Source organism: Echiichthys vipera, assembly GCF_963691815.1.
Source record: "Echiichthys vipera genome assembly, chromosome: 21".
Classification (NCBI taxonomy): Eukaryota; Metazoa; Chordata; class Actinopteri; order Perciformes; family Trachinidae; genus Echiichthys; species Echiichthys vipera.
The window spans coordinates 14,217,592-14,240,231 of record NC_139846.1 but is presented as its reverse complement, the minus strand read 5'-3'; the positions used below and the strand labels follow the sequence as shown (position 1 = coordinate 14,240,231).

General features: G+C 41.3%; 1 protein-coding gene across 1 annotated transcript; it reads left to right on the top strand.

Moving 5' to 3' along the window:
* The first annotated feature begins 1,892 nt into the window (after positions 1-1,892).
* msc (musculin (activated B-cell factor-1)) lies at positions 1,893-3,198 on the top strand. Its single transcript, XM_083936562.1, has 2 exons — positions 1,893-2,465; positions 2,646-3,198. The coding sequence occupies exons 1-2, from the start codon at positions 2,046-2,048 to the stop codon at positions 2,727-2,729; spliced, it is 504 nt and encodes a 167-aa protein (XP_083792688.1). The 5' UTR covers positions 1,893-2,045; the 3' UTR covers positions 2,730-3,198.
* Positions 3,199-22,640: the final 19,442 nt, after the last annotated feature.

Here is a 22,640-nt window from a genome sequence, read left to right as displayed (position 1 = left end):
GCTGATGTTTTGGACAATATTTTCTGCTTCTACATGAGGAACTACATCTACAAAGTGACTAATAAGCACCCTTGTTTTTATCTCAACCTGCTTCTTGTTGACAGGGAATGAAGCAGCAGGTTGAGATATGTGTCACACAGCCAATATCTCTATTGTAAGATGACAGTTTATAAAATTAGGTATAAATCCAACAGCAGAATCCCTTAGTGTGCGCCTTCAAGTGTGTCAGTCGGGCATTTCTCCTTGGTGACGGACGCAGTGATGGGATGAGATGGCACTCTGCCGAAGCTCCGACAGCACAACTTAATATCTCATCCTCCTGACACATCCAAGGATAACTTCAGTATCTGCAAGGACCAGCTGATGTCAAGTCTTCTTGTTAAAAACGCACGGAAGAGTGGGATTGTGGGAAGCATGGGAATGCATCTTTGGATTGGGGAGCATTCTTGGTCTGTGAAAGAGGGAAATTTGAGCAGTGGAGAACTGCAGAACACTTCAAAACCATAGTGAGTTTCATTTTGACACTGAGAAATTGAATTGTAACATCATTACAAAGAGGTAATAAACAACTGTAACAAGTTTCACATGACTGAATATATTAGTAGTTTAATAGGGTGAGATTTGAGCCAGCATATTGAAATAATTTACACACCACCCTGGGAACTGTTAGAGTACAGTACAGCATTCAGCAGCCCATGCAGAGTACAGTAGTGTATCTCAGCTGCAGTTAGGTAATTCCTGGCAGAGTCTTGTTATTGTCATAAAAAAATTCAAATTTTCACACGTATTATGTGGAGCAATAGCTAACAGGGACCTGGGACTTTCTGGGAATATCTTGAGAAAGCAAAGGGGAGAGTTCTGTAAGGACACAGAACTTTACACTGATTCTGAGAAATCCTGTTCCCACACCTCCAAGCTCCTTCCAGTATGGAATGTGCACACTGTATTTTACTTCACAAATATTACACACTACAACAGATGTTCTCTCAGAAACCAGGCAGTGTCTCATCGTGTGACTTCAGAGGCCCAAATCAAGATCAGTCTCCTCTCTTGATTCCTTGATCTCAATCCACCCTAGAATTCGCTGGAATGGATGCTCTCCCAAAAGTTAGGAGGACACAAAATAAATGCAGTAATAGCCAACATGGTTAAAAAATAGTTTGCCATACTATGGGAAGATGGTGCTTCCTCTCCTCTCCTCTGCCACACCCTTGTCATGCCAACCTCCAGATGTCATGGGAACTGATAACAGCTGGGGCTGGGTGCACACGGGCTGCGTGTGAAAGGCTGCTCCATCTGCAGAAACCCAATCCCTCTGTGAAACCAGCAAAGGATTAGGCACTTTTGATAAGGTCCTCAAGACATTTCTATTACCAAAACACATCTGTGGAACCGACAAAGTTGGAAAATGTTTACTACACATGTGTATTTGTATTTGTATGTTGCAGAGGATTGTGTGTATTATTAACACTAATATCAACATACCAGAGGGAATATCTCAGTTTGGTAACAATAAATTGTACAATAAATTGCAAAATCAATTTTTGATTTTGCAATTTCTTTTCACCTCCTACTAAATTTACCAATAATTACTGTAACTATTCATTGGCAGGGTTTAATGTCATTATCAGGCTGCAGATGAGCAACTTGTGTCTTTAACAATATGCGCAAAGACAAAATAGTTGTGGTCTTACTGAGGTCACGGTGGCTTGGAGAAAAAAAAAAGGGGAGGAGAATTGCCCAGAAAAAAAAACTCTGTACAGATGCCAAGTGTAGTTCACTTAAAATAGAGGGGTAGCAAAGCAAGGATGCATGTTTCAGTTTGAGAGAGAGGGAGCTGCCATTTTCAGGCTTGATCTCAAGCAGTCGTAGTGGTGAAAATAAGTCGCAGGGTTACCAAATGGGGATTTAAAAGTGATGATCTGCTGAAGTTCGACCTCGTGTCGTTTACTAAAAATCTCATCAAGCCTGAGAATCTACATTTTCACTCACTACTGTCCCCCCCAAAAGTGCCGCTGCGCCTCCAAGGCACAGGTGGAGCAGCCATGTCCACTGGCTCTGCTGCAAGTGATACTGAGGACTATGTGACGTGCCGCGGAAGGACTGCCGCCTCTTTGGGGAGGAACGTGCAGAACGTTACCTGTTATAATCCCGACTTTCATTCGGATGAGGAGTTGGAGGATGAGGTTGAGGGGAGGCTCAAGCACGAGCGAAAACTCTCCAAAGCGCACCAGAAGGAAGCGCGCCAGTCGCAGAGGAACGCGGCCAACGCCAGGGAGAGGGCGCGGATGAGAGTGCTGAGCAAAGCGTTCTCCAGACTAAAAACCAGCCTGCCCTGGGTACCAGCGGACACCAAACTGTCAAAACTGGACACGCTTCGACTCGCCTCGAGCTACATCTCTCACCTGAGACAGCTTCTGCAGGATGACCGATTCGAGAACAGCTTTGCGCACCCAGTCAACCTGGTATGAAGATCTAACCTGTTGAGCTACAAAAACAAAAGTTTTAAAATGCAATATTTCAGTGTGTACTTTCAACAAATAGCATCAGCAAATGGGAAACATATTAACAGTAGCCCAAGTGTCTATAGAATTGTGTACTGACCTGATGATGTAATGTGATGGATGTGTCTTTTGCTTTAACAGACCTGGCCTTTTATGATGACAGGCCGATCAGAGGACAGCCAAGACATCTCAGCCACTGTAAGACTTTGTGGAGCAACAGCATAGGACTGCCTTCTTCAAACACCAGCTCTGGTTCTTGCAGAGCCCTTCATACATTATGGATCCCCCCTGTCCAGTGTCCATCTTTGGAAAAAATGATCTGCTTAACTGGGGCTCAATTTGTCCCTGAATGTCCTAAACAACGACTTTGAACTCAAATCCTACTGAACATTTAAAACAGAGGACTGTATGTTTCAGAGCATGCCACTTAGAACAGTAAAGACCCTACGTTTCTTTTTCAGATGTAGTTTATTTGTGCATGTTAATTAGTATTAGTTTACACTGTGTGTAAGCTCATTTATATTGGTTTTAAACTCTAAAATTTGGCTTTTTCAAATTTTACTACTTATTCTGTCATTGTATTGATGAGTGGACAGTGTTACAAATATTCTGGTTAATCACAGAACATAAATGATGTGTGTGGAACTCATGCTGTGGTATAAAGTAGTAGTCTCTCTCCTATCCTCCTCTGTGACAAGTGCATTTTACGAAATCACCTGACTCAAAATGTTGTCTGCTCAGTCAAAGTAGACTCGGCTACATTGCAGTCACAGAGCTAAAATGTGCAGCCGAATTCTTCCAAATTGTAGGTCTACAGTATTTATTGCGTTTGTGATATGTTTGGCTTTTGTATTTTTGCATTTCAGATAAAGTTTTACTAATAGCGGTTGTCTTCTCTCCTTGTGTTATAGCTCATTGATAATCACACTATTCCCCCTATCATCTATTGAAACAGAGCACAGGTTGTTGAAAATGCACAGTTGGCAAACCTGTGAATCTTGAGGATTGAAATAATATGTCTGCAACAGATTCATCTAGTGGCTGCAGTACTCATAATCTGTGAAAATCAGATAAAAATACCTCATATTTGTGTATGCATATAACCAAAAGTGTGTATTTTGGAATGGAAACTGTACAGAAGGATTATTTTATCGGAAAACTGTTTGGTTTTAGTTTCATTCTGTCATAATCAAAAAACACAAAAGACACACAAAACATCTAACATATTTCTGAACTTTTAGGCCTTTTTTACCCTAAATGATGCAACTGTATATTTGCCATAAAGAGTGTTCAATGAACAATACTATACACCGTACACACTATCATGATCATTGAATGTGCAAATCTCCTAGTCATAAGAGTTACAGTGACATCAACAAAAGCATATTAAGTTGCTGTAGTTGTTCACTGTATTCAGATCACAACTCTTATTTGCCAGCAGGTCGCCAAAGATCTTGAGCCATGTCATCAGACGGAATGCAATTGTTCATATATTCATGTTTCAGTCAAAACAAAAGACTTCACCAAGCTTTGGTCAAAAGTTCACTCGCACATCCCATAACGAACACATAAAGAGCCAAGCTTACACCCACACACGCATAAACATCCACACTTAGCAGACAGAGAATAATGGATGACAGTGATCTCTTGATCTACGAATCCTTTTATTCAGTTAAACCCCCAAAATGATGTGAGTACAGATGGATAGAGAATCCAGGCTCCGGGGAGCAGTCTGGTGGGACAGACTGACAAAGTGCTTGAGATGAAGAAACAGACAGAGGGGAGAAAGAGGAAGAGTTTTCATCAGGTTCGTGTAGAGTCGCAGCTGTTGGCGTGTTGGTGAGTTTCCCAGAACTCTGAACTACTCTCATGGGAGAAAGCAGCCACTCTGCTGGACCCGAACAGCTAATGAGCAGCCTTCTCACACTCTGTCTGCCTCCGTTCTCGCACCACACACTTCAAATGTGGCACAGAGGAAAAACAACTTGTAGACGTGCCTCATGACTGCACTGAAAATTAGGTGCCATGAATCAAAACAGGGCAAGTCAACAAAAACGAAGATGTTTGAGGCTGGCTTACACGCAGCGAGCTGATCTCTGGGAGAGAAGTCTTGTATTTCACAAATAAAACAACAGATCATGCGTGCCAATTTATGACGACGCCGGCTGGAGCAACTAGTACACCGCTGCTGCTGAGATGAAAATGTGTTAATGCAGCAAGTTTCAGTGAAGCTCATGAAGTTTGTGATGTTACATGAGTGGCATCTAGTGGTGAGGAATGTGAACAGCAAACACGTCACACGCTTTACATTCAGCTGAGGACAATGACAATCTAACAACACTCTGGTCAGATAATGTCTCCCAATGTGGAAATTGTCACTTTGCAGAATGTATATCAAATAAATGAACAAAAATAATTTAAATCTCATGTTGTTATTCACCTTACCTTATTGAGTTACACCTATAGCTCCATCTGTGCTGTACTTATTATATTTTTGCACTGCACTGTTTATGACACATGGCAAAGTGTTAAGGGAAATTGTCCTAATTAATACTTTTACTATAAAGTAATAACAGTAGTAGTGTGCAGTAATCTAGTTGTCTTGGTTAATCTGATGTATTTTCAAGATACTGACACTAATTACTAGAATGTTCCAAAAAGAGGTAAAGCTACATAATCAACACATGGAATAATGTTTCACCATTGGGAGTTTTGTACTTCTGTCTTCAACGTTAAACAGAAGACAACATGACTACCAGTATGAGATACTCATGCTGCCTTCACGTGCTATGAATATGGTCGATTCCATTTGTGAAGTGGAAATTACTAGTGCGTTGTGTTCAAGTGCTTTTGTTGTCGTAGTGTAATGAAACACGGCAGAGCAACAGATCCTCTGTTTGCGCAATAGAGCAGTTTCTCATTGACCCCCATTTTAAACAGGCCGTTTTCACAGCATAATTAAGGCCTATTCAAGGCATGGGACAAAAAAACATGCTAGTCTATATGTTTATGTCATATCTTCATGACAACACTGAGGGGGTGAATTTTTTTGTACCAGGTTAGTTTTTGTTTTATTGGAGGTGAAAGTTTATGAATAATTAGGGGCACAGCCTCTTGAGTGACAGCCAGTGGCTGGCCCTCCTCGGAGGTATACATCAACCAGACGGACGTATCTCCCTCCCCCTAACGTCACATCAATGCCCTTTTTTGGTAAGAGGAAATGAGGCGGAGTCAGAGTTTGACAAGATGGCGACTCCCGTAGGCGAGTACGATTGGAACAAGTTGAGTGGGCAGACCCCGGCGGGTATGCTACATCCATTTTTCAAACACTCTATGGGTCTACCCTTATCTAAAACACAGAATCTTTCCTACCAGTTAAAAAACAGTGTTGTTGTAATAAAGTGACTTAGGCCTACATACATAGATATTCCGCCGTGTTGAAAAGGTCAAAGGTTATCATCTCGGCAACTCATGTTTCAAAAATATCCTGCGAGCTTCCCAGTGGCAATTTTCACGTCAACTTTTGGCATTTACCATATTTTCCATAGGACATGAAGGCTCCATAAAGGTAGAGAGAGTCACAGTAAGGAAGAGCACGCAGGTGCAAATAATTACATTAATGATGCCTCAACATGCAGGCTACTGGGACACCTGCATAAAACCGAGCCACCGTTAATGTTATTACTAACACCTGTCAGAATGCCTGCTGTGAAAAAGGGTTTTGATTTCTGTTGAGGATTAGAAAAGGACAATGGAGTCATTTTGATTTGTAGATATAGAACATTAAAGACAAGTAAAAGGAAATACTTGACAACCTGCCTGGTTTTGAACTGTTAATAAAAAATAAAGCTCCTTGATGCTAGAACATTCAATGAAAATGTTATAAGCTGGCATATATCTACTGGAGAAAAACAAAAAATATCTCTCTCCTATTGTCTCAAAATGTAGCACTTACTGTAGTAGTATGTATAGTATGTAGATCGACATATTTAATGATGATGATGTACTTTTTGAGGTTGTACCCATAGTATGGAATGCACATACTGTAAGTGGCTTTGACAAAAGCGTCAGCTAAATTAATGCATTGTAATGTGGTGGAGGACACTGAATTACAATGTGTGGCCTTTTACATACGGTACGGTATATTTTAGTCCAGCAGAGGTCAGTATATCATCACAATGGTCAACATGGTCACACCAAAATGAGACACTTTGCCCTTTTGCTCCTTGTATGCTCTACTGCAAAAATATTGACTTGTTTCCATCCCTTTTTTTTTTTTACGTTTTCAGATGTTAATTCAGGCGGAAGTTTGATTTAAAATTGCATCGTCAGCCATCAAGGCTCAACACGATCCAACTTCTTTTTTTGTACGACTGAAACATTTTTGGGTTGTAGGAGAATTTCCATGAACAGGAAGGAACTATAGGTCCAAAGCCAACATCGGGGGGTTCAGTGAGGCTGCCTTTGTAGCTGCCCCAAAAGCACTAAGTATTGGCCTTACAGCCTGCAGGAATCCAGCCTGGACGCTTTGAGCTTTCCAAACCCACTTTCAGTGTGTTTGTTATTCAATATCCAGTCACTCAATACCACTAATGAGAAAAGGGATATGTAAATCCTAAACTATTTCAATCACGTTTGCCTAATGTATACACTTCCTCGTGGGGAGATTAGTTCCTTTGTTTAGAAAATACATTCTTTCCAGGTATGAACATTTTGACTTATAAACCTCATCCTAAAACAGAAATTGAAGGTAACAGTTGGGCTTTTGATTTTCTACAAATTGCCATAATTATAGTTATTGTAGTGAGATTGTAGTGCAACGTGGTTGTGAATGTTGTTTTTTGATAACCAGCTCTATGCACACTCATTTAGTGTTGCCTAAAAAGGACATCTCCAGGAATGTGCCCATGAACTGGGGAACCAGAAATGTAACAATAGTTGCAACAAATCCAAAGCTGGACTTGGGCCGAAGGAACATGGTGAGGAAAAGTTGACTGAAGGTCACTGAATGATACTGACACTTTATGTGTGTGCAAGTGCATCTGTCTAAGCATTTCATTTTCCCTTTTCAAGCACATATACATAGCTCTTTGAGCGTTCAGAATACACATACACATGATACATCATACTAAATGGTGTGATTTAAAGAATAAGGCTGGTCATGTTCTTGCTATCAACAAATCAAATGAATAGATAGATAGATAGATAGATAGATGGATGGATAAATGTTTTATTTAGGAAGGATAAAATATTATCCATCTTGTGCCGTAGAGGAGTTAAGTCTTGATCGCTCCAGACCAGGACTGCGTTTGAATATTCAAAAACAGTTACGTCCTTTGTCTTTATGTCCGAACCACTTTTCCTCGACTTGGATGGGAAACATCGTAAGGTCAAGGAAAGAAGTGAAAGAGAATTCATAGGGACTTAGGAGAAGAGAACCGCAGTGCTAAGTGAAAGTCTGTAATTGTGTGACAGAGGATATTATTGACGCGGGTCTTGTGAAACTACAATTTTCCAAAGATGGACTACTTAAAGCGAGTCCTATAGGTACTTTCCCCACATGATGTTTTCCATCAGGGTCAAGGAAAAGTGGTTAGGAAAAGACACAGCGCATGCTTTTTTATTTTTTTATTTATTTTGGTATTTCACCACCAAGATTTAAATCAATGGAGGTATATGGGAATAACCTAGGTCAGGATTTGGCCACAAAGACAATTCTGGTTAGTGTTGGTCTTGTTATTGGATCTTTTCTTTTATAATAAGAAATATATAGAGTATCACACAATTATGTCAATGTAAACCCCTTAGGCAAGTGTAAAAAAAACAAATCAAATGTCATGCTGATTTGTCTGGGATATTGGTTATTTGCTGTATGCATATGCCCTCTGGTGAGTAAGTTTGACAGAGAGAGAGAGAGAGAGAGAGAGAGAGAGAGAGAGAGAGAGAGAGAGAGAGAGAGAGAGAGAGAGAGAGAGAGAGAGAGAGAGAGAGAGAGAGAGAGAGAGAGAGAGAGAGAGAGAGAGAGAGAGAGAGAGAGAGACGGAGATCTGACTTCCTGTTACTCTGTGGAGATGACACACTCTTCTGTTAGATAGGTGATTGAGTTACAGTGCGGGACTGGCAGCCTCCTCTCAGGAGAGAATGGAGGCTCTTTGTGGCAGGATGAGCTGGACACTCTGAAAGGGAAGGTCGAGCCGAACAGGGAAAAAAAGAGTAGAGGAAGAAGAGAGGGAAGATGCATAAATTGGCGAGGAGGGATAAGGAGGGGAGCGAGGAGGGGAAGGTTGACAAAACAACATCCGCACAAGCCCTGTGGCCTTCTCTCGGCCTCTTTGTCCATCGTCTTCATACTGCGCTTGTTGGCTGAGACAGTCGCTGAGCTGTTTGGGTGGTGTCCTGGTTCGGGAGCCGCTGCCAATGGGAGCCCACAAACAACAGATATTTGTGTTTGTTCTCAGGGTATGTTGAGTTATCCCCGTCCTGTTTACAAGGACAGGGCGGTGCCCCCTCCTGGCCTATTATCTTGTCCTCGCCTTTCTGTCTCTCTCACAAAGAGATTAACACCACCAGGTTCCCTCAATAGGCTTGTTTTTTGTACACACTGCATATTTTTTTCCATTGGATCTGAGATTCTGGATATGTAAGGTGTGCTCTAAGATACACACCTTACATATCCAGAAATGCTTTTGCCAGCATGCAAACACATTTACGGTTTACTAAGGTCAAACCGTGTAAAGTAGTGCCCAGGGGGGAAAAAGTTATGAAAAATTAAGTCAGTTGAAATGTATTTTTCTTTACAGCAATTTTACTAAGATGTAGATGAACTAATACAAGGCAAATTACATCATTAATATTGGAAAATTTAAAATGTCAAAACACTTTAAAAACGAATACCAAACACTAAAATTAGACTTTGGTAAATGATATATTCCTTTTGGACACTTTCTGTGCAGCATAAATGAGGTCAACAGAATTTGTTTTGAGACTATGCTTACTCCACAAGCCTCTGAACCTTGCTGAATACCATTCACACAGTCTAAACTGGTTCAGGCGGTGCTCCAGTCCCCCTCCGGTGGCGAGTTCATCTTCTGACATTACAAAGACGGCCACAACCTGACAATGGAGATAATATTTTCCCTTCACAATGGCTCCCAGTCTCTGCTCTGGGCGAAGGCTCGGTGGCTGTAAGGAGCGTGGGTTTTCCCATCCCTGTCAGACGACCGGCCCAGCCCAGTGGAGAAATGAGTCCCCAGGTTGCTTAAAGGCCCGACCTGTCAGCGGTCCAGAGGGATTAGCTTTTCACAGCCTCCATATTGTTCTCCAGGCCACAATAGGCTGCATGGGGCTCGGCCCTTTGTCATCAACTCTGTTGTGAACTTCTGCTGGGGCAACAAAAGTGTAACACACCTGGAACTATGGATTAGAGCTTTTTTTTACCCTCCTTTTTCTCCTCTCTTGTCCTTTTCTTTTTCTTTTCTGACACATTGCCCATGCCAGAGTTTGCCACATCAAAAGTGATCTTTCAGACAAAAAAAAAACAGGCTTTCCTGGTCAACACCCAGAGCAATGGTGGACAAGATGCGGAGAGCCCTTTTTTTTTACCTTCGTCAAGGAGGTTAGGCTTTTTCGTTCAGTGGTTTGTAAAGAAAGTACCCAGTACATTTTAGATTGGATCTAAATAAAGGGACGGATAAAGGATTTTTCTCTTTTGTTAACATTGCCAGATTTGATCATTTGGCCTTGGCGAAGGTCTGCACTCTCCACATGACCTTATTAATGTTGTCGTGTTTTGATAGAAATGTTTTATTTTGGTATTTCTGTATTAAGATGTTGAAATTATTGTTTTATAGGAGTCCATCATTTCAATCAATCTACGTATGTACGACATGTTTTTACAAGTCTAAATAAATGTAAAGAAGGATATCTTTTCCAAGCATCAGTCTTATTTTGACGTCCCTGCCCTGAATCACCTCTGACCTTGCGGAGAAAATGTTCTGTCCGGGTTCTCAGATGGTCACATCCAAGCAACCAAATCCCAAATCCAACCTCTTTTTCTAAGAGGCTTGAACTTTCCATGACCACATCGGAAATCAAAGCGATTTCACGGCCCTCATGTAGAACGTGATGTCCTTAAAAGTCTCAGTGGAAGAGAGAAATTTATTGAGATGTGGTCTTTTTTTCTTGTTTCTCTGAAGAACGCGTAGTTTGCACAGGTGCAACAAAAAAAGAAATGGGGCTCTTTTAAATTTTGAAAAGAGGTGGATACGTCTTGTGTTAACGCAGTGATATTTGTTTCTAATGCTTTACAAAGACTTCCTCGTCATTACAACACTTCCTGTTATACTTCTTGAATGAAAGTTAAAGTGTACTCTCTCCCGTTACTCACTTTAATGTCGTTGAACTTTTGTGCTGAGTTAAGGTGGAGTTTTGTAACACAACATAACATAACAACATAACAAATGATGCATTGCCTATGAAAAACACACGCACGTTCACATATGTTATTTAAATCAATTTCATTCAATCACATTTTTGTCAAATTAGTGTTATTTTCAAATCTTCTTGTTAAACAAATTTAAGCAAGTTCGGTTTTGGATGAGTTGGACTTTTTTTTTTACACATTTTAATATATTTACATTATGTTTATGTGTTTTGTTCTGTGGTTAAGATAGGCCTACTGTAGCTTTTTAATGTACATTTTTTTTCTTATTCATCTAATTATTGAATTAATTGTTAAGAAAGATAAATGTATACCAAAGAGAAAATCCAATTCCTCGCTGTTCCATAAAAAGGATTGGAAGGATTAGCCATGCTTGTTGTTTTCAACACATATCCAATAGCTGACTATTTTATTATTATATTATATTATTATTATATTTCTTATGCAGTCAGTTTTTTTCTTTGTTGTTCTTTTTTTGTAATTTATTATCACTATGTTGCATTATGTTGTTCTTATCTTTTTGTTTTCAAATGTACTCTACAGTATATTATATAGTATTGGGTCACTTGCTTAAAATCCCAATAGACAAAGTTTAAAAGTAAGAAAGAATACACTATACAAAAATACTATCCGTACTATATACCTAGACTTAATAAATCATTTGGATTTTGACTTTTTCTGAAAAATTAGCAGTACCTTCTGCTGTGTGGTTGTGTCCCTAACTTTAAGCACAGTGGCTGCTTAATCACAAACACATCTAGCAAAGTTAGGGGAAGCACACACACTTCAAACTACACAGACAGAAATAAAACACGGTATCCATCCACCAGTTTGTATGATTGTTAGTCAGTGAATTTCCCCCATACCAAACTATCCCTTCAGGACAATAGTTAGAGACCTTCAATCAGACATCATATCTTCAGGATTAGTTTTATGGTGCATCCAATTCCAAATTGCTGAAGAGGGGATTGTCATTACGGCACATGATGGTCTCTTTGGGCTAACCTCAGGGTCACCATCATGCAACGAGACACAGCTGACAGCGACACTCGGCCAGTTAACGCCGTTTGATGGATCACCTGTGCGTGTAAGCGTGCAAATGTGCATGCAGGTTTGTGTGTGCGTGCGTGTGTGTGTGTGTCCCCCTGGAGAGCCTCCATGGCTGGATGGTGTATCAGATGGCACGTTAATTACTCAGCCTTCAAAAGGGGGCTGTCCTGGGTAGAAGTGAGTGGAGGGCTGATGGCTGTGTGGTGGTCAGAGAGGCTGCCCGTGGGGAAAAGGCGTGGAGTTGAGTGGCACATGTGGAGCTCTACATGTACACAGTGATCACAAAGACATGCAACGACTCACACAGGTGCGCAATCGAGATTAGACTCCTCATAAAGAAATACAACGCTCTTTGTATCTTTTCTTGTATTTTGCTTCTTTATCCATCTTTTCAAAATGTATCATATCAGTGCCACTAATTAGTTTACTGAACAAACAAATAAAGCTAAAACCACGCTGAGCACAAGGTAGAAGAGGATAGGGCATGATGCCACAAAATACTTCAGAATTTTCACAGTTCAAACCTGAAAAAAAAAATTACAATTTGGCCACTTAGGGGTAACGCTCTTTGCCGGTAACGGAAACAACCTGCCCCCACACCCAACATTGACATATCTCCTTTTAACAGTTATCTATCTACACACCCAACAGCTGTGTCCAATCTCACTCTTCTCTTAGCTCTGTTTTTGGTCTCCATCAACTCCTGAGGTAATTATCTGGCTCTTTAAATGCTAAATGCTCCACTTTGTTCAGTCAAGCCGTTAACTTTGTTTGTCTGTTGTCTGTTTCCAGGCAGGTAGAATACAGCACGGTAGGTGTTTAAAGAGTTTCCATCTGAAAACAGCTACCAAGCTGCCTGAAGACCGCACTTTGAGAGTGGTGAGAGGATCAAAACAGCACAACACATAAAATATATAAAAGCAAAACAATGAGCGGAAAGGTGCTATAGTAATAAACTAATCGAAACAAATAGTTCTCTGTGGGTTCTTCATTGTACCTTGCACAGCAGGTATTATAGTCACTGGTCCCCTGGGGGAAATCCTGCGTCCATCACCCCAACCATCCTTCCTATGCGTTTTTTTGCACTCTGTGTCACCTGATTTTCTTCTTTGCTCCGGATGTAGTTGCTACAGTAATAAATACATGGAATCCATCTGAATGACAGCGTATTTATTTTTGTATGTACATGGACAAACAGTGAATAAAGAAGACCTGCGCTATAGAAGCTTTAAACTCTCAGCTGTAACAGCTGTAAACTCATTGTGTCTTTATATATCTGTATGTGTGTGTGAGTAAGCTTGTTCGAGTGTGTGGTAGCGGTTCTTCTGTAGCAAACAAACAGGACAGTCGAGATGGACACTGGCCTTTGACCCCACCTGACCCTAACCATCCCCCTGCCTTTCTGTCTGCTACCCCATCACACACGCACATGCACATGCACACACAAACACACACGCATACAAAGAGCTTAGAGTTCCCAAAGCCCTCTCAGACCCCCTTCTTCTGTCCGTCAGATCAAAGCCTGCCGGGGGTTGAGAGGGACCTGACCCGTGGGAGAGGCGGAGGACCCTGCTGTTTGGCTAGTCGGCGGTGTGGAAAGAGACAAACAGGCAGCTCCAAGGACAGCCAAGGAGCCCCCCCGATGGAGCCCTAAATCCATGGAGGTTTCTCAAGGCCATGCATGACAGAGGAGGTCGTTTGTTCTGTCATCATCGAAAGACATAGTCACACACACACACACACACACACACACACACACACACACACACTTCAAAAGGCACACGCACTGTGTTTCTCTCGCCGTCTCTTCCTTTCTCACTGCATCAGTAAGTCACACACACTCTCACCTCCTCCATCACTACATCACAGACATGCTCTGTCTCTTCTTTTCTTTTATTTGCGTCACATGGTTACCACGCAGACATTTTTCATCTATCATCTTTCTCCCACTGTCTGGGCCTGTGACACTGATTTATTTGCGCCATATAATGGAGACAACTGACATCAGGGTGACCGTTCTGCAGTTGTTTGTACATTATGATGCAGTGGAAGAGAATGATAAGATGTGAGGAATTTGTCAACTTTTCTCTGATCTCTATCACAACTCAGGGAGCTAGATGCAGTTCAGAACATTATACAGTTTCCCCAAAAGCGATTTACCGGTCAACTCTACCTGTCTACATGAGTATTAAAATGTGAGATGCCTGTGCCAGATTCAGTGACCTGCAGTATTTCTGATCATTTCATTACACTGAATAAATGCTCATATTTTGCCAAACACCAGTAAATGCTTGATCCAGAGCTGATCCGAGCAGATTTTTTGGCAAACTAATATTGAATTTAATACATTAAAACGACTCAAATAATGTGGAAACAATGAGTCATTTGCCATTGTGCTGTGGCAGATTTATAAGGTCGCTATTTATTTATTATTCTTTTAATTTTTTTTATTTTTTCACTTCTTTTGTTTTCTATTTTTATGTCTATATATATATAGACATAAAAATAGAAAATTTAAAACGTACGTTCTTGTTTTTGACCTCAATGTGCATCTTTCTTGCACTGTGAATCTTCCATCAGCCTGCTGCCTGAGCCTGTGGCGTTGATTAATCTGCGTGATAATGAAGACACGCCACAAACCCTGGTGGGTGTGTAATCACCATAATCATTTAATAATTACTGTATGTTGTATTCATAAGGAGCTAATGTTTACTTGCTTTATCTCCACTTGATTCGATCTAATCACTCCTCAGTAATACAAAGTCGTTTTTTTATAATAATTACTTGTACCTCTGGTGGATTTGTAATTTGCCCTTTCCTTTATACTGATGTATAGGGTTCATTTGGCTCATTTGCATCTATATTGCAAAAAAAGGAAAACTAAATAATACCTAATGTCAACAATCATAGGCTTGTATTTCACAATCTATCTTTGCTGAGAACCATAAAATACAGTTTTACAGCATGAAATTTCCTTTGAAATCCCAAAGACACCTGATGCTTGTTTGAGCTACTTCATGCGTCTCATACTAGCCTCCTCCGCGTTTTTATTAAGCACCGTGCAATTTCAGACCCCATGTTCCCCTCTGTGCTCCCTCTGCCTCTGGTGTGCAACAAAAAGACATACTGTAGTACCACTCATTGACTTCCCTGTTTCTCCTCATTCGTTTACAAGGTGACAAAGCTCGCCGTGGTGTCTCAGTGCAGCTGGCATCCACAGTAAACGGAGGGCTCCCATGTGATCTATCTGCATGGTGCTCATGTTATCTCCAGTGAGGGCATTTAAAGCTCTATGGCTTTTCCACATGGCCCAGACTAGTTTAATTACCCCTGTCTCAGCTGTGGCTGTGAACGCCCACTACTGTGGTTGACTGTGTGGGAACCAGGATGGAGAAGGACAGGGGCCCTGCTGCATGTGTACTAATATGAACTCATACACACAACCACACACACACACACGTATATATATATATATATATATATATATATATATATATATATATATTACAATATATTGAAAGAACAACAGAATTGGAGAGAAAATTCTAAATTGTATCATTTATTCTATTTTCATTGAATATACGTATATCTCTATTCATATACAAATAGCCAAGGACACATTTTATAGAACACTAAAATTATTATCTATTCATTATTTCAGTTAAACATCCATTGAGATGTGTGATAATTTAGGGATTTTGAGGCACTATTGTTGGGTCTGTATGTAGCTTTTAATTTCCTAGGAATGCATCTTATACTCTACCTAATTAATCTACCATGATGTAAGCAATAATATAGACACCGTCCCACAACCATTTTGGCTTGTGACTCTTTAAAACAATAAAAAGTTAAGTCAAGATTCTTTCACCAAAGGTTGCATATTTCTATGAGCTGTGAGCATTTCCAGCAAACAAGCAAGCAGAGTTGAATTTGGATAACTTTTCAGAGGCCTCAAGACATCAAACTGTCCAGAATTTACAAGAAAAAGCAAGCAAGGAAACCGTCCTAACAAATGAACGTACCTTTATAGAACCTGTTAACCATCTCATGACCCCTCGAATCGTGTTTATTTAGTTTAGTTTTCTGATTTATTTAGTAAAAATGTATGCATGAACCTTAAACACATAAACACCCATGCGAAGAGAATATGTATATCAGAAAACAAAAAAAGTTGTTTCCTCTAACTGGAACCACCCAGTGTTATGTTCATACGATACTGCAGGCTTGGCTGTGCCTGTGTCAGGTCTTCTCTGGCTCTGAGCAGTACGAGAAGGTGAGACACTCTAATAGGATCAGCCAGTATGACCTTTTCACTCCTCGCCTCTCTCTCCACCACTGCCCTCCCCTCACCCCTGTCGCACCCCCACTGCCCCCCTCCATTCCCTCCTGGCACCGTTGGCGCTGGGTGGCACCCAAGAGCCACTCAGCCCCGGCGGGTAGGGTTACAGCAGCCATGGCCTCGGCTCACATGTTTTAACAATTTCCTCCGTCCTCAGTGAAATTATGCAAATATTTTAGTCCAGTTTCCTTAAGTCTGGAACACCAATTAAGAGTGTCTGTTTGGTTTTCATGACAGCTGTTGAGGAGGCTTGCAATCAGTCAGGTCTTTGCGATGGAGGTGAAGGGCTCCCACCAATGGACCCAGATGTAGTGCATGCTGATACGCAGGAGAGCTGCGGTGCACGTAGGGAAGAGCTTCTGAGGAGGTGAGATTGGGGCATAAATCAGGAGGAAATGAAGTCTGTGAGTTTGAGAGGTGATGAAATGGGAAAAGGAAACACACTGATGGAAACAAGGACAGACATAGAGGAAGATGTGGAGTGGAAGGCAGAATATTTTCCAAAGCTAACATAGATTACAGAAGAATTGCAGATCCCTCACTGTTTATTCTAAGGAAAGCTCCTGTGGGTGGCTTTCAAGGCAACGACAAAGTGGAGGATTATCAATCTGCCTTGATGATGTTCCAATACTGCTCCTCCAGCAGCAGGTAAGGTCATATACTGCATGTATAAAAGCAGGGGTCAAAAAATCTAACCAGGCCTGCTGCTGCTGGGAGTAAGGGCTTCTTCTGCGTTTCTAATCAGTCCTCCACAAGTGCTCTGTCTGACTTATTTTTATTCCCTCTTCTTCCAACTCTGTAAAGACTAACCATTGCTTGTGTCCAGCACAGGAAAACTTGATCTAAGGTCTAAAACGCTATCAAGTCAACTCTTCCTCACTGGAAGTCGATCTTTTCTCTTTAAAGACCTCTAAAAGTTCTCCATCATGTTGAAGAATTTGATCCATGGGATTGTGCTGTCTGGATAAATGTTCACCAAGCTCTTTAAGGGGAATGGACCGAGGTCACGGCCCTCAGGCGTCTCACTCAGTTCAAAGGTGGGCATGAGCGTGAGTCCTGAGGACAGATTCATCTTGGTCAGGAGAAAAACTCTTAAAGGGAGGGCATGTAATCGCAATGTGGAGCGTGACGGACCATATCGTTATTAAATGGTATTGTTAAAGGAAATAGGAGAGAGGTCAAATTTGATGTAAGCCGCCTTATTGTGACATGTGAGACGAGCCCTTCACTGATGCTGGTGATAGATGTAGGGTTAGCTTTGAGGAGCTTATACATCACTGTAAATAATAGTATGGAGGTAGATGTCATTTGGGGGCAGAAAGACTTTACATTATTCATGCTGACTTTCTATTTCAATTTCCTCTCTAAAATGTCAAAATTGAAGCTTTTTTAGAAATACAGTCCTGTTTCATTATAAGAGCTTCTCAAAAGTTTGGGATTGTTGCTTCTCGTATTATCCAAGACTGTGTGAATTATCTGTTAAAACTTTGCAGTCGCACGAAATATTTTGGAAGCAGAATGCACAGTACAAAAACTGTTTAGACTAGGTTTCTTAAAGCGATAGCTTGCTTGCAGAGATTTAGATGAGAAGATTGATATATTTCTCAAGTCACGTCAGCCCACGTGTTAGCTTAGCTTAGCACAAAGACTGGAGAGAGAGGTAAACAGCTACAGTATCTTGGCTAGACAAATAAACACATTTAGTGTTTTTCTTATCCTTGCAACAAGCTTGTTAAAACAACAATTGTGGCTTCAAGAAGCGACTACATTAGTTCATTACATAGCCGGGCACATAACGCCCTGTGAAACCAAAAAATCTCCTTTTTTCATTTTTTTGTTATACAGATCAAACTAATAAGATTTAAACAAGCAAATGCGTGCATTTACCAAAAATATTACTATTTCTTTTAAACTTTGGAGTTGTTAACTAATAACTGTGAAGAATAACTTTCATGAAAGTTCCTGGAAGATGGTCTGCAACTTTGTCTGAGCTGTCCAACGTGCTCTATTCATTTTCCTTCATTCAGTACCTTAATTCCTATCCTTTGTTTGTTTCTTCATCCAACTCTTCACCCTGTCTACTCCCCATCCCCCTCATAATTTCCTCCGTCTCTTCCCCCTCAAACTCTCCTCTCTGTGGTGTCTCCCAGAGATCGTAGTGTGGCCCAGCTTTTCTGCTCCAGGTGGTCTGCAGCCAGCCACCTGTGTTGTCTTTGTGGCGCTGTCATCTGTCTCCGGGCAGGCTTTGTGGGGTTGCCAGTGTGAGGACAGGCCCGGTGAGCACCGATGATGGAGATAGTGCTTTCTGCTGCTGCTTCTCCCAGACTCTCACAGGACTCCAGTGTTGCCGGACACAAGGAGCAATGTTTACACCCTCAACCAGTCCCAGTCCCAAAGAGAGATCCTGGGAAAAAATACTTTACTGGTCTTCATGTTTAATTGTTTTGGTTGTGGTGTGTTTGTAAGCCAGAGAAGCTCTAGCACACATTTGTTCTGTCAGGAACCTTGACTAAGAGTATAATGAACTGCGTACCATACCATACCATACCATCAATATACCATCATACTGTTATACCTTTACACTATCAGCACCCATAACATACATGTTAAGATACAGCAATGCACATTTTGACCAAAATAATAAATGATCCAATGACATACAAGGACGTACTGTACGTAAGTATACTTTTTTGTCTCTCTACAAAATCACAACAAAATCCGTAACCTGATCCGTAACAATTGTACTGCATATATACAGTACTTAGAGATACAAAGTACCACACTAGGGGCAGTTCTCATTCCCAAACTAATGCATTTTTCTTAATCTCCACTTGAGGGAAACATTATGCAGCCATGGCACCTATTTGTTTCTCAGCCACAAGCTAGCAGTACAGACCCTTCAGATGAGAAGGAGCTATTGCAGGTTTTAAAGAAATGCACATTCAACCAGGCCATTAATGATTATTTTCTTGATTTAATCTGCATATTGTTGTCAGTTAATTGATGAATTATTTGGTCTATAAAACGTCAGAAAATTGTGAGAAAAAAATCCCCCCCTAAAGCCCAAGCCCATGAACAAATAAATGTTGCTCTTCTTGCTGGAAATTTTTTTTTAATGATAAATGAATTGACCCATCATAATAGTCACGACAGCGATTATTTTTCTCCCACATGACTTAATGATTAATCAAATGATCATTTCACCTGTATAAGGAATGCAAATACATTCAAGTAGGCTCCAGAAATGCCATGATTAAACTCTGTTAAGTTCTATTTAAAGTATGAATAGTATTTGTATAGTTTTAATGTAGAATAAATGATGTGCCTTTTCTATAGAGTCTAACTAAAAGTAGCCCATGTGTTGTATTATAGAACCAAAGTGATGTGAGAAATTTTAAAGCAAATACTCAATAAATAAAGAAACTAAATTGATGGCTGCTTGGAGGTCACAGTTTAGGCACTTCTTTATTTACCATTACACCAGTGGATATGCTCAATATCCCCGGACACCGTTCTATACTCAGAGTTTTATTTACTCCTCATCCGGAGGGGAGAGTGTTGATAAATGACGGCGCTGCGCTGCGCCCTGGGACTCTCCTGTTTAAGGAGCGGCGAGGCGATTTATGAGCGCGCTCTCGCAGGCTTCACTGTGATTAATCGACGCCGTCCTCCGCGGCCACAGGCGGGGCTGGGGCAGCCGGCCCTCCACTGTTTGGATAGGGAGATAACATCAAAGCAGCCTGCTGCTTGTGTTAAGAAAATACTGCATTCTGGGTCAGCGCAAATGAATCCACGAGGACCTGGAAACTGTTTTTAATGGCATTCCCATCGATATATTATCACTCTGCAGAATTTGAGGTTGAGGTCAGAAATGACATTGGCAAATGTCTTTGTTCTTTAACCCGGAGCTTCCTGGAGGCTATGGTTGACGTTGATGATTTATCTGTTTATGTTGGGATACATTTAGGCTATGATCACAGGGTGAGTGTGTTGTCAGTGAGAGTTAATATTAATCACTTTTACAGCACTAAATATATGAACTCCTTTTAATTACACGCAGAATAATGTGTTTTCCAGGCTTAAACTCTCCACAGTTGAAAGTGTAGATTCATAATGATCCCAACCTTCAAAGTTCATACAGATTTGTTCCAAATGAGTGGTTGAAGGTGTTGCCTCTGAGATATTTACTTGCCCTGGTGTTCTCCTCCACACCTGTACCATTGATCACAGGTCACCATGATGAGCCTGATGCTGCAGGGCTGACACTGCTGCTCTTTTGATCTCCCTTCAGAATGACCTGCTTACCACCAGGCCCCCAAATCCTGCTTGTCTCATGTCAGACTAAAAAAAAAAAAAAAGGTTTGTCCTAAGGGTAATGACACTCAGTGTTGGTAGATTGTGTTCACTGAAATTGTGTCTGTAGTACAGTTCATCATGTGCAAATTCACAAATGATTTTAATTAACTGAATACATGATTGGCATAGTCAGGTCGGTTTCGTTAAAGCATGCAACAAAGTAAAGCAATCCTGGCCAAAGCCCCCCTATTTTTTCTTATCTCATTTACACATCAAAATAGTTTCTCTCCTTTCTTTTTGTGAGAGCTCCATACTCCTCAAGCCAACTGGGAATCACCGGGCGAATTTCCGCTCTTTATTTTCTCGATCCAACTGCTTCCCCTGGTTCCTAAAAGGATACCAATTTAGCTGAATTCAGGCTGAGTTGAAAGGCGCACTGTTACCTGTCCGCTGGGGTAGAACCTCTGCGGTGGCTGCCCTTTCCCATGCTTCCACTACGAGACCTCGACCACAGACAGACAGAGGGGACACCTGTTCCTTCAGAGCGGTTGGCCAGCATCTGAAATCTTAGCGTCGGCCCTGCCTATTGAGAGTGGGCAGCACTATAAGGCCCCCACGCTGGGATGGGGCGTAGGAAACCTGAGGAGAGAGCAGGAAAGGGGATGCCTATAGCCTGATGAATCTGGTGCAATTTGCCAAAACACAGTGCCTCCCTCCACAAGACGATTACCCACACTTGCAATAGAAAAGCCATTGTCCGGTACGACTCTCCACTTATCTGTGTATTCTTTATCGTAATGCGGAGATACAATGGTCTGTCTGTGCCGCACTAAATGACGAAGTTTACTGCTGAAGAGAGGAGGTGAAATTAAATGTTTTTGCAGTCGTTGGTGTAAATCAGCATGATTATAGTCTGGTAGGAAAACACTGGCTTCTCCGGGTTATCCCTTTGACTCCAAATCATAAATTATTGGTGCAAAATACCCCATCAAACTTTACACTCTCCAAACTATTTGTGTGTTTTTGGCTCCACTCTGCCACTATTCATCTCCCGAAGAAACAAAAGAGCAGAGAAGTTGAGACCCAAGCAGGGGTTTCACGCCCCATTGAACTTGATAACTTTTTAAATGTGTGGTTAAAACAGTGGCAGACTGAAAGATGAACACGGTCCTTTGCCTAATGTTATACTCTAAATGCTCACTGCCTGACCTTATATTGATGATGGCATCTGAGATTCCTCTGTTAGGAAAATACAATAATAATTCTCCTCTCCTGAATAAATGCCAGGAACATGGGTCAAAAGGGCAAACGCGCTGCAGCAAGAGTTTGTCCAAGATGTTTCCGCACGAGCCCCTCAATGAGCCTCAAACCGTATCCCTCTTCACACCATATATCAGCCTTCCCTGCTGAGGGTGAGTCACCTTCCCCATACCCCCTTTGATGTCCTGAAAAACCTGAAGCACAATTTGTGATCACTGTTGGACCAAACCTTATGGAGGCCCCAAATGACTGTGATCTATTAGATTGTTTTAGGCCTTCCAGCTTTTTATGGTTCACTCCTCACGTCCGTTATTGTAACATCTCAAAAGTGCACCCTTGTTGATATGGTGGAGTTGCATACGGCATAAAAACGTCAAGCACCTCAGTGCTCAGCTATGCCGAGGATGCCATTACTGAGGCCTAGGTCAATGTCTTTGTGCTGCCTTCAGAAGCCATAGGGGAAATGAAGGAAATGAGGGAGCGAACAGTCGGAGAGGAGCCCAGATGCACACTCCTGAAATCTTCAAAGTTTCCTTCCTTTGACTTTCACTATCAAACATATGTGCAATAAGAATGCTTTACATGATGGTCAGATCTGCAAAGGAAGAAAACTCGTGATTTACACGAGAGCAGGGTTAAGTTTTAACAGGATGCCAGTTCTTGAATCTCTTGGAATATACTATAGGCCTACCAGCGGGGGTTTTGTTGTTTCCTGTAGTGCAGTCTCTCCAGTGTCTGTGGTTGATGTGAG

What these genes read in the sequence shown, in the direction of transcription:
- msc (XM_083936562.1), top strand. Translation starts at nt 2,046, where the DNA reads ATGTCCACTGGCTCTGCTGCAAGTGATACTGAGGACTATGTGACGTGC. An exon ending in TTGCGCACCCAGTCAACCTG is followed by an intron (nt 2,466 to 2,645) that starts GTATGAAGATCT and finishes TTGCTTTAACAG; the next exon opens with ACCTGGCCTTTTATGATGAC.